At 40.0% G+C, this 12,838-nt stretch overlaps 1 protein-coding gene across 3 annotated transcripts in view; it reads right to left on the reverse strand.

The window, feature by feature from the left end:
• The window catches only part of EXOC6B (exocyst complex component 6B), a 354,725-nt gene that overhangs the window by 46,214 nt on the left and 295,673 nt on the right, over positions 1-12,838 (reverse strand). For 2 of the 3 annotated variants that reach the window (XM_030565624.1, XM_030565622.1), the window contains exon 19: positions 8,508-8,537. The exons of the other annotated variant lie outside the window; for it this stretch is intronic. In XM_030565624.1, the coding sequence (XP_030421484.1) occupies positions 8,508-8,537 (30 nt within the window). The remainder of the gene's footprint in view (positions 1-8,507; positions 8,538-12,838) is intronic. 3 annotated transcript variants of the gene reach the window in all.

Genomic DNA, 12,838 nt, shown 5'->3' on the forward strand with positions numbered 1-12,838 from the left:
AACATAACATTGACGGAATATTTTGTGTTAAATTTCCATTTTTTTGCTTTAAGAGTGAGTGATCACATGGTGAAATAAAAGGCAGTTAATAAAAAAGGGGAGGACCAAAAGAGAGAGGCTGGTGCATTTACGTCTCTGGACTAGACAGTCAGATACAAATTTGAAGGTGGCAGCCACTGACTGCAAAGTCACATCAAATTATGCAAATGCTGGGGTTCCAAGAATCAGAGTGAAATGCACCTGTGGAATGCTCTGCAGCAGTGGTATTTGCCAGTGTGACAGACAGCAGCAGAAAGGCTGCTAAAGCAGCTGAATTCATTCCAATGCGATCTGTTATAGGGATGAGTCAATATGGGAAGTAAGCAGCAAATAATTAATTAGCATAATTAATGCCAATCAATGTGGTTTTGTGAAGAAGAGTTCATGAACCTGATATTTTTAGTGAGATTATAAATTTTGTTGCTAAAAGGTAACTGTGTGATATATCATCTTTTGACTTCTATAAGGCATATGCCTTAATCCTGCAGGATATTCTGATAAAAAAATCAGCACTACATAAAATCAATGTAGATTATATTACATATATTTAAAAGTGGTTAATCATTAGATCTTAATGAGTAATTGTAAATATGGCATCATTAGCCAGTGAGGATGTTTCCAGAGAAATGTTAGAGTGATCGGTTCTTTGCCGAATGCTATTTTCAATATCTTTATCAATGATTCGGAAGAAAAACTGAAATCATTACTAGTAAAATTTGCACGTGATACAAAGATTAGTGGTGTCGTTGTACAGACTGATCTGGATCACTTGGCAAGATGGGCTCATGTGAGCCACATACGTGTTAATACAGTCAAATGCATGATCACACATCTAGGAACAGAAAACAGGGATCACATTTGCAAGACGGGAGACATGGAAAGGACTTCGTTGACAAATTGGAAATGGTAGAGAAAAGAGCTACAAGAATGATATGACACTTTTCCTCTTAGCAAATACTGATTCTATTCTAGGTTTTGCTACACATAACAGGCAAGCTCCTTAATCGGTTTTCTTCACTTTTGCCATCTGTGTATTGAAGAGTATCACAGGTGTTAAGATCCTAATGTATCAAAACTTAGGACTCATTCTTTGAAATGCATTTTTCCCCCACACACTATCCCAAACAGACAAAAGTAGAGAATTAAGCTTTCTATTTATCTATCAATTCCAGTGTAAACTTTCTCCCACTAACCTGGCAATACATCTCAGATGTAATCTCAGGTCTGAAAAGATACCTCCAAACATATGCAATTCCTTCCCACCCCCATTAGAACTGGGGGCAACCTATCTGGAGACCTATCCAATATGATGCGGGCTTAAACGAAAAAATTTCTTTAGCAGAAATAACTTTCAATCATTATCAACTTAGGCTCAGTAAAAAACAGTGACCTACAGGCAAACAAACACCTATAAAAGTAAAAACTACTTGACTATGGTCTCTAATTCCATCTAAAAAAAATTAGAGGGATGATTTTTTAAAACAAACATCAGGCATGTAAATTGTGCACCTAATGTGTGTATATCTTCCTACTGTATTTTCCACTGTATGCATCCGATGAAGTGGGTTTTAGCCCACAAAAGCTTACGCCAAATAAATGTGTTAGTCTCTAAGGCACCACAAGTACTCCTCGTTCTTTTGACTATATCTTGGGAACTATAAAACTAGGGACTTTAGTTTCATTGTTTCAGTAGACGAGGATGGATACGGAGCCCATTTTCTCAGGTAAGTGTTGTTCTCCTGACTATAAGCCATGGGACCTGGAAGCATTTACATCACAACTGGCACTGACTGACACTCCCGATGCAAGTCTCAGCAGAGATGCTAAGGACTCAGCAAGCTATGGCAACGGAACTCCCTTCTCACCTTCTCAAGTGGCGCCTCCAGAACAGGGTTGACACACGCTGTCATGGCAGCATGAAGGAAACTCGCACTGCCTATTCTCCATGCTGTCAACTGGACTGTGGAGAAATAAGGGATTTCTATCTCATGAGCTGTCAATGACACTTTTCCACAGCACTAAATTCTCACACAAACAAAACTTAAGGAAGGAAGGTTTTGTGGATAAGGCTCCTGTCTCAGACTCAGCAGACAGGAATTCTATTCCTGGCTCCACCACAGACTCACTACATAGCCTCTATGTGCATCATCTTGCTCACTCATATTATAGAGGGGACACTTACCCTGCTCCACTAAGGAGCTGAGAGACTAAATTCGTTCATGTCTGTCAAGTGCTTTGAGATTTTTGGATGAAGATGCAAGGGAAATACTGGAGAAACACGAAGGTCCAACTGTTGGGGTCTCCAGTCACCTATGACTGAAAAGCATTTCAAATAAAAAAGACTGCATTTAATGAGTCTGTTTACATATGGAAAGTCTGAGGCCATCTACAATTCTTCTCAATCCCATTTACACTATGGAAAATATTTAGGAGAGTGAAGTCTTCCACTGTTCAACTAGACTCCCTTTTGTTTTCTAACTGGGTGAGACTTTCCAAATGGTTTGAAACAAATCAGACCCATACATACATTCCAAGGCCAGAAGGGACCATTGTGATCTAATCCAACTCATGTATCACAAAGGCCAGAAAATTTAGGCAAATTAATTCCTAGAGCAGATCTTTCAGAAAAACATCCAATCTTGATTTAAACATTGTCAGCGATGGAAAATCTACCATGACCCGTGGTAAACTGTTCCAGTGGTTAATTACTCTCACTGTGAAAAATGTACACCTTATTTCCAGACTGAATTTGTTTTGCTCTATTGTCCAATCATTGGATCATGTTATACCTTTTTCAACTAGATAGAAGAGTCCTCTATTATCAATTTTTTGTTCCCCGTGTAGGTACTTATGAACTCTAATCAAATCTTCCCTTTACCTTCTCTTTGTTAAGCTAAATAGATTGAGCTCCTGAGTTTACCACTATCAGGAAAGTTTTCTAATCCTTTAATCATTCCCGTGGTTCTTCTCTGAACCCTTTCCAATTTATCCAATCCTTCTTGAACTGTGGAAACCAGAACTGGACACAGGATTCCAGCAGTGGTCACATCAGTGCCGAATACAGAGGTAAAATAATCTCTCTACTCCTACTTGAGATTCCCCTGTTTATACATTCAAGGACTGCATTTGCCCTTCTGGCCACAGCATTGCACTGGGAGCACTTGTTCAGCTGATTATCCAGCACGGCCCCCAAATCTTTTTCCGAGTCACTGCTTCCCAGGAGACAGTCCCCCATTCTGTAAGTATGACCTAAATTCTTTGTTCCTAGATGCTGACATTTGCATTTAGATAGAAACACCCCCACTGCCCAATCATCACCAGTGAGCACCATTCCAAAACTAGAACCAGAAAAATAGATGACTTATTTTCATGATGCTCTTTTGTGACTTTTATTTTGTTCTGTATTTGCTTTGGGAGCAGTATTCTTTCCATTCGAAAAAGACAGATTTTCCATTAAATACAAAGCAGCTGCCATATTGGAAATAAAATTGATGAAGTGGATTTTTTTCCTTAATGTATACTCAGAGAGCTCAAATCATGTTTATTTTTTAAAAAGTAACCTTTATTACCTTAACTGGCAGACAGTTTGCCCTGACAAACCAGCAGGAATATATTATAAAAAAAACTGCAACAACTTTACGAAATGATCTTAAACTTAGTATTATGTGAAAGACTGACAGTACTCGATAATGACGTTCTGTGTCCACCCACACAGCAGCTACTTTACGTGAAGTGGCACAAGCTTCTCCATACATTACCCCTGTTACTGTGACTAGTTCAGTCTCCATGTGTATTTAGACTTCTGACTATTTGCTGCGACTGTTAGAAAGTGGGCAACATGGTTTTGTGATGAGCACGTGTCTATTAGGAATGGGACTGAGACCTGACTTACCTCGCTGATGGAGGCCAGACTCAAACTAGTGACTTAGAAGCAAACAAGCCCAGTATCCCATTTCCAATCCTGTGAGCCATCAAATCCCACTTGACAGAATTTCCTTCTGAGCAGGGTTAGGAGAACTGGTGTAAAGGATCAGTGAACAATACAACCGGCACATAACATTTAGACTCATGTTACATTTTTATAAGAAACAAGTATGTCAATTCAAACACAGTTTAAAACATGTAAAAGTTACACTGGTAAGTGTGGTATTTGACTTGGAATTTAGCTTGATTCACTCCGTTTATTATCACTCGCAAAATAAAATTACAAAGGTCCTTCTGAGTTTGAGAATCAAGCTAAAACCACATAAGCACCTTGCTTGCCCTCTGTTATGTCTGATCTGGACTGTAATGTCTCTTAAGAATAGACTTTTTTAAAAAAACTATGCACACTTACAGTGCTCCATAAATAATAATTAATCAGTCATTTCTATAGTGCTGACTATTACAGTATTTGATCACTCAGATTGTTGTTGAAAAGAAGACATTAAAATAGCACAAACTAATAACTCTTAGTGCAATTTCTGTGACAATACTGTGAAAAGGGATTCCAGAAACACCAAAGAGAAATCTATTACATTTGAAGATTGTGCTCCTTCCTCTAAAGCACATTGGGCTGCTCCTGTGGTTACATGTAGCAAGATAGCTAGGGCTTTTGAAGCAGATGTGGTGTTAATCAGCATTCCTTTTCACATGCACAAGGGCAGTCTTATGAGATTTAATGTGGCCAGTGCATGAAATAAGAGAAAAGCGTATAATTGCAAAGTCTATTGTTTCACTTAAATTTGAGCCTAAAGGGAAAACACTTCAACTCCCATTAAGGCTTTTGGAAGCTGTGCACTAGAAATCTGGAGCAGGAAACAACAAGCATGTTTGACTCCCTTACCTCTGGAGATGGGTTTTCTATTGCTAATTTTGATGTTTCATATGCCTGGTTTTTCTATTGCAAAACTAAGTATAACATAGTAATTTTTAAAAACCAAGTCTGTGAAGTGAACCCAAAGCCAAACATAGCCAGTGTAACTAAACAAGTGACATCTAAGTGAATATGAATATGCTGGTTTAAAGGATTTATGGCACAGGGTATTTTGGCTTCAATTACTTTTCGAAGTACTGAGAGCACACAAGAAACCATGTAATTATAAGATAACTCTTTTTACCCAGCCTCTAGTTAACCAGCAGTCCCCAGGTTAACCAAAGGTCAGTCTTGTCCCTGGATAACAACATACACCAAACATTACTGCCTTTCTTATACTCATTCTTCTAAAGGTTTTGGATTTCAAAAACCCTTTATAAGGACAGTAAAGTACAAGTACCACATGCACATCAAAGCAAAACAGGTGAAGCAGCCCAGCAGGGCACAACCATGTAAGTGATCCTGTTCCAGTTCACAATCTCAATCTCCCACATCTGGCTGGGTTTCAGGGGCAGTATGTCCAAACTCATGGGAGGTTTAGTCCTGAACCCATTCAACCCAATGACAGTTTTCACATTGATTGGAACAGGAGAAGAATCAAGCCGGGGGAGGGAGACACACAGAAAAGAGTATATTGAAGACTGCATGGATGGTATTTCAGAAACTTTGCATTGTCTCATCTTCACTACAATATAGCCATGTTTGTCTCTGTGTCCCAGACAAGTTACATAGAACCTCTAATTTTCATCTTTTTTTCTGTCCACACAAACATGCTCTAGCCATGTTATGGAAACCATGGCGTAAACCTAGCTGGTACCTAGGTTAAAACATGGTTTCTCTCTGTCTATCCAGACGGACAAGAGGAAACCTTGTTATCTCGGACAACTATTGTCCACAGACACCTTTAAACTCGGTTTCAGGATTTCTGAAATGCTGCAACATTGCGCTATCAGATTTTATTTTAAAATAATTAGTTTTAAAAATGCACACTGGGATTAGTGATCTGCTCGATCTATTAGTTCAAACTACCTACAGAACAAAAAATTAGAGGATTACAGGGAAAAAAAATTGGTGACAGTTAAAATCAAATCAACTAAAAACAGTTTAGTAAAGCCTGATCATATGAAGGCATTCCTTCACTCCTCACACTTTGCAGGGGACTTACAAAGCTTATTTTTCACCGATTTAGCTTAATGACACTAATGCGCCCCTCTCCACAGGAAGCTGACTCCATAGCGGTCTAAGCACTGGATTACATTTAAAGAAAAAAATACATCTGGCTTCTGAATAGTGGAAGTTCTGAAAAGCCAGAAGCTGGACTTCTTGTCCCTTTACGCGCACTGAGGATAACCTCAGGCCAGATCAAAAACAAGACAATAACCAGCACTGCTTCATTAAATCTCATAGGAAGGGAGAGAGTACTGTTATCACAGAGGCACTTCTCTCCTGCAGAGGCAGAGTATGCAGTGGTCATCGCACTCAGAGTCCCCGCTGATGCAAAGGATGAGGGACTGGGATCAGGAATTGAGCCATCGCTTTGATGGAATCTAGTCTCAAACTGCTTTAACAAACCACTTTCTTTTCAGAAGCTGGCCTTGATTTGAAACCTACGCGCTGACTTAAGAACCCCCAGGTGTCTGAAGGCTGAAAGCACTCGAGACACAGCTATGCTCAGGTTCCAGGAAAGGGGGTATGTGCACCCAACTGCATCATGAAATGTCAATACAGGCAGCTTTAATAAAGAGCATGGGTTAAATGCAGAAGCTTACAGTTGGGGTAAAAACTACAGCTTAATGTGTACTATCTTACACCAGAGAACCCGAGTAGGGCAGACTTGTGTCTACAGTAATGGGGTGCACTTGTTAACACGTGCCTTGGCTTGCAAACGTTGGAACAGAAAAAAACAAGGCAGCTAGAATGTATTTTGTTTGTGATCTATCCATGAAAATGTCTTAGTTTTTCTACTGAACATGAAAACAAGCATAAATGACAACAATTAGAGGCATCCATTGAACCAGAATGCAGGTCCTGGAGGTCTGCTTTGCTTTCTTTGTGCTAACTGCCCTAATTCAAAAAAGTGTGATCGTAACATCAAGAGCCCACACTACTCACTGAGAAAATATTCCAGAATTATAACCAGAGGGGAAGGTTTAGTAGTCTAAAGCATCAGGCTGGGAATATCTACACTCTGTGGAACCATAGGTTTAAAACCCAGCAGGGTCAACTCTGCCAGTCAGCTGTATAAGGTAAATACATACTGAGAAACATTCAGATTACAGTGTATGTGGGAGAGGGTTTTTCAAATAAGATATCAGAAACAAAGGCCAAGTCTGCTAAGTGGAGATTAAAGACCTCATGGTACTTTTCGTCATAGGAATTTGCCGCAGTTTCTTTGGCTAAATGACCCCTCTCCCCATTATCGAGAAGGGGTAGCAGGCAATAAGTGTACCCCAGAGGTGACTGCACTTCAATAGCACTATACATATATATATATAGAGAGAGAGAGATAAGTTTATGGAGGGGATGGTATGATGGGATAGCCTAATTTTGGCAACTAATTCATCTTTGACTATTAGCGGTAAACATGCCCAATGGCCTCTGATGGGATGTTAGATGGAGTAGGATCTGAGTTACTACAGAGAATTCTTTCCTGGGTGTCTGGCTGGTGAGTCTTAATAGCATGCTCAGGGTTTAGCGGATCGTCATATTTGGGGTCAGGAAGGAATTTTCCTCCAGGGCAGACTGGCAGAGGCCCTGGGGTTTTTTTGCCTTCCTCTGCAGCGTGGGGCACGGGTCACTTGCTGGAAGATTCTCTGCACCTTGAAGTCTTTAAACCACTATTTGAGGACTTTGATAACTCAGACACAGGTTAGGGGGTTGATACAGGAAGGGGTGGGTGAGATTATGTGGCCTGCGTTGTGCAGGAGGTCAGACTAGACAATTATAACAGTCCCTTCTGACCTTTAAAGTCTATGAGTCTATGATATTATTTATGATGTACTGGAACAAAAGGCAGCATTTAAATGTAGATCTTCATTAGTTCAACAATTTGAGACATGTTCATCTTTCCTAAGGTTGCTTCAACCCTGCCACTTGGTGCCAGTATACTGCACTGCCTCAGCCTGTCATACTGGGGATATTGGCCCAGGACAGAGCTCGGTTCTTGCTCTCTGAGCAGTGCTAGTGGGCTTTGGAGGAAGTCCTAGGCAGTCCTCCACGGCTAGAAGGGTTGCTGCGGCCTTTGAAGCAGATAAGGGATCCTGGCAGATTGGGTTTATGAGATAGCTCACTGTAGAGTATTCTTTCTAAAAGATGCTGTGTTAATGCTACACTTACCAAACCGAGAGCGCCTTGTAGGTCAGGAAACCTGTTTCTTCACTGTGCTCCTACACGCTCTATTTATTCACTTTCTATTAATAAATGGAGGAAAATGCGTACATTCTTGCAGCAGCAAAAGGGTTAAACTTCTACTCTGAAACACTAAGATTTAGGTTGCTTTTCTAGTTATCTTCACCCCTCCCAGAATACAGACCTTTTCTGGTTCAAATAACCCTCTAATATTTGAACTGCGAGCAAAACATACTGAATGCAAACAACACACATTCATACTCACCGACATTGTAGAATGGACATCTACATCCCCCTACAGAGGACAACACAGGGAGTTTAAATCAAATGCATAAGAGAGCAAAGTAACAGTGTGAATGATAGTGAGGTGGGAGCAGTTCAGGACTACCGTGATCATCTCCTACAACAAAATTTACTCTTTAAACAAGAATCTCACTAAAGCCGTCACTTCAAGAACTTGACAGCATATTAAAGAACTGCACACACATTTAAATTGACACTCTTATCTCAGTATCTATTATCTCAGTATTAAGCTATAATATAATGAAATTTTTAGTGCTCATATTCTGTTTTCATGCCAGATATTTTCCATCGGGACAACATAAGATAAGCATCTTTCTTGATCAAAGCAGTCAAGGCTATGCTTACAATAAAACTCAGATTTGTCCTGTATTTACTTCCATGCACTGTTTTCCTTCTTTCAATATGTTATGGGGGAAATGTTTCATCTACTAAAGCAACATAGGAAACCATTTTCTTTACAAGAAAAATGTACCTCTCTTTAAAAGTTCTCTCTACAAAACATGTGAACTGCCAGGATCACTGAGTTTATTTGCAACTGCAAAGAGATGTCGATACAGCTAATGGGGCACTGGACAAAGCCTCCCAAGCAAAGAATCCATAGAGTTTACACAGTTACAGCTGAAATCAGTGTTCACCATCTGGCAAAAATAAACACACAGGAAAAGACTCCCTGTGCAAAGAGTTCATGCTGAATTGCTTGAGACTGGAGAGGTTACAGTTGTAGGATTGCTGAAAGATTACTTCCCTTTCCCAGGTCACTGTCACCTCTTGGCCTCAGCCGATTACCTTCCAAAGGAGGTTATCAAGATACAAGACTAACAGAGGATTAAAGGAAACTTAAAATAAAAACAAAACACACCCCTTTCCCCAACTCCCCTCCCCGGCCCCCAGCAAAAAAACATCCTTGCTTTGTTAACCTGACAGCTCATTGTAGGTGTTGACACAATCCTCCATCTTTGAAAGTCTTAAAGTCAACAAATCAGTGTGTTTGGAGTAGCCTTGTCAATGCGATTTACATTAGCTTGTCTAACAAGAAATAAAAACAACCATCAGCCATCTTGGACAAAAGGCTTTTTCATTCATTCTTTTTAAAGTGTTTTGCACAAAATATTAATCTATTTAAACTGTGGCCCTGTGCTCTCTAAAGAGCAGGGAAGCCAGCCTTTTTTTTTTTTTTAGCAAAGCATTTTATTTAAACTTTTACAGAAGGCAAGTGCACCACCTTACCAACAGTGAGGCAGGCAGCATATCGTAAGTAACTTTGCACTTGCTAATTCAGAAAGGAAAGGCCTCGGGCCAAATGTTAGCTGTGCTTTTATTTCCAATAACGTATTATTTGTTTTGAGCTGTTTAGTGCACTTAGCAGACCACTTTTAAATTGTGGCTCTAAACCACCATGAAAGTTCTGTGCTATGGTGTTATGTGCCAGAGTCTCGATGGCATAACCATGAACTCTTCACCCTGCAACATGTGCTAGAGACATGCTGGCGGGTCCTGGCTCCAATTTGCAGCCCTGCATTTGCCATCTTCCCAAACTAGCAGAATGTTAGGAAGAAATGCAAATATGTCCTTCCCTAAGCAGCCCTGTCCGTCCTAGCCATCAATACACTAATCGATGCTATAGAAATCTACATCTAAAGCCAAAATGCTGTCAAGGATGAGAGCAAAAAACCTAACAGAATCCAGGGAATTCAGAATTTAAGGAAATTGCCATTTTCCTGAGAAATATCTGTTACTGTTTCGCTCTTATCCAATCATGAGAGATGATGACTCAGTAGAAACTACAATAGACACTTCCCTCCCATCATCCCCTGTGAAGTCCAAGCTGACACTGTAGAGTTGAAACTGGAAAATACAACTGCCATTTGAATGTTTGAGAACAGAGGAGACTTTCAAAGTTCTTTTTAAATTCTACTATCTTGTAATACTTTGGTTCAATATTAAAATTTTACCTTACAACTATCATGAAAGTTTAGGCTCTCTTGTGGATTCAAATCAGAACTGCATGACCAAAGCTCAGCTCTCAGACCAAAATTTACACTGTATACTGTTCAGAGTTACCATTTTAATTTTTTCAGCAGAAATGTTGACTTGAGGTAGCTGGTTCTGCAAGTAAATCTGATCTGCTGGATGCTTAGAGCCCTGACTCTGCAGGGACTTCTATACGCAGGAACAGTCCCATTTAAGACAACGGAACTACTCGCATGCAGTTAAGCAAGTAAATAGGTCTTTGCAGGACCAGGGCTTTGTCTCAAAGTTATACTTCAGGGCTGGTCCTTGTGTGTAATTTTTGTGTAGTCTTGGCAAAATTCTGCATGCCCAGGATGAGTTTCTTTGATAAGCAAGCAAAAACATTACAGACTTTTATGTAAGATCATCATGATGAAAGGCAGGCAAGTTGCTTTTGAGTGTGGGCTGGTAAATTTTCATGACAATTTTCAAGGCGACTTGAATGCTTACCATTTAACCTGTCTCTTGCTATTAGTCATTTCCAGAGACTGATGTTGATTTTTCTTCTAGTGAATTAGAAAAGCTAAAAAAAATTGGTGGATAATATTTGTAATGTTTTTAATTGTGTGAATTCAGTAACTGTGAAAGGTGCTTGATTAACAACTCTGGGAAACAAAGGAACCACAGAACAGGAGCAAGATGGCCAGGGAAAGGGTCTCTTCCCTCCAATATGTCTCAACCCTGTTTTGTAGGGCCATCTCTAGCAGTAAGAGGATAGTTCACTTTCCATGGCCACTCAATCTTTTACCTCTCTTATTAAACAGGTAACAGTGTGCAGCCATGGTGGTAATTTGGGGGGAAAAAATTGAGACTGCAAACTCTCTTCACACAATGCACTAACACTCATCCCATGCAGGGCCAGCTCCAGGCACCAGCGCAGCAAGCAGGTGCTTGGGGTGGCCAACGGAAAGAGGCAGCATGCCCAGATCTTCGGCAGCGGGTCCCTCAGTCCCTCTAAGAGGGAAGGACCTGCCGCTGAATTGCAGCCGAAGAATGAAGTGGTGGTGATAGAGTTGCCGCCAAGGCGCCGCCGACTGCGGCTTTTTAAAAAAATTATTATTATGGCGATTGGGGCGGCAAAAACACTGGAGCTAGCCCTGATCCCATGGTAGTAATACTCAATCATTAATGACTTGGACTGGATTCAAACCAACAAGCTAGAGGTGAAAGGCTCTATTATGCTTTTAGCAATACTCTCATATATACCTATAATTCATCTTTTTTATTTAGTTGCTTTCTCTTTCATCCATATTCTTCTACAAAGTACATATTGCTTTGGTGTTGCCTCTATATACTGCTTTTATATTGTTAGACTTGGGATTTCTTTCGTGCATAACAGTTTTATTTGAAAACAATAAAAAATACACTTAGAAACAAAGCAAAATTATGGGATCAATCAGGAAAACCCAACAAGAATGGGAGAGAAAAGAGACCAAGGCTAACAATGGAGTCAATATACTTTAAAGATTTTTTTGAAAAAACAAAACGAGGATGTATACAATGTCACAATTCTCCCTGTCTTTAACATTAGCTACAAGTCACAGAGGAACCCTCAGGGATCTTGAGTGCACATTCCCACTGTTCTTGTAAAGAACATAGCTTTGAAATATTAAAAATTCCACACCCACCTCCCCCTACAAACTATTTAAGCCAGATCTGCAGCATTACAAATCACACCTTTAGATCTGATTAACTATCTCCCATACTTCCATAGGGCAGTTGTGAGGATTCGTTTTTGTATGATGCTTTGAGGATAAGGTGCTATATATGTGCTGGCTCAATGCTGTTAACTTGTTGCCTGGCATTCATCACTATTAGGAAAGGCAGAGTGACTTTTTAAGCAGTTGGGTAGTTTTACATATCTTAGATTGATAGAGAGGTTGCTTCTACCCTCCTCAGTCTTTTTTTGGAATAAGCAGATGCCCTCCCTATTCCCAAAACAATTTTGATTAATTTGAAAAGGAAACAATGTTTTAAGGAAGATAAATCACTCCAGGTCTATCTCATAAATCACTGCGGGCATGTCTTTCCTTCTTCACAGCCTCACGTTAGCCATGCTTAATGCTTCGGTGAAAAGATACCTTGTCAATCAGGTCTACAGCAAGACAACACAGAAGCTGAAGATGAACAAAGAGAGAGTCTCTCTCCTTACTGGAGGGGGCGTGTGTGAAAGGGTTGAAGGGGAAGGAATATGTTGCAATGATTTTGTGGGCACTTAAGTATTTAAATTTCCCAAATTCCTACAAAAACATGCCTCCTCTTTCACCCCAGGAGCTCATGCAT

The sequence above is a fragment of the Gopherus evgoodei genome, chromosome 5 (genome assembly GCF_007399415.2).
Source record: "Gopherus evgoodei ecotype Sinaloan lineage chromosome 5, rGopEvg1_v1.p, whole genome shotgun sequence".
NCBI classification, from domain to species: domain Eukaryota; kingdom Metazoa; phylum Chordata; order Testudines; family Testudinidae; genus Gopherus; species Gopherus evgoodei.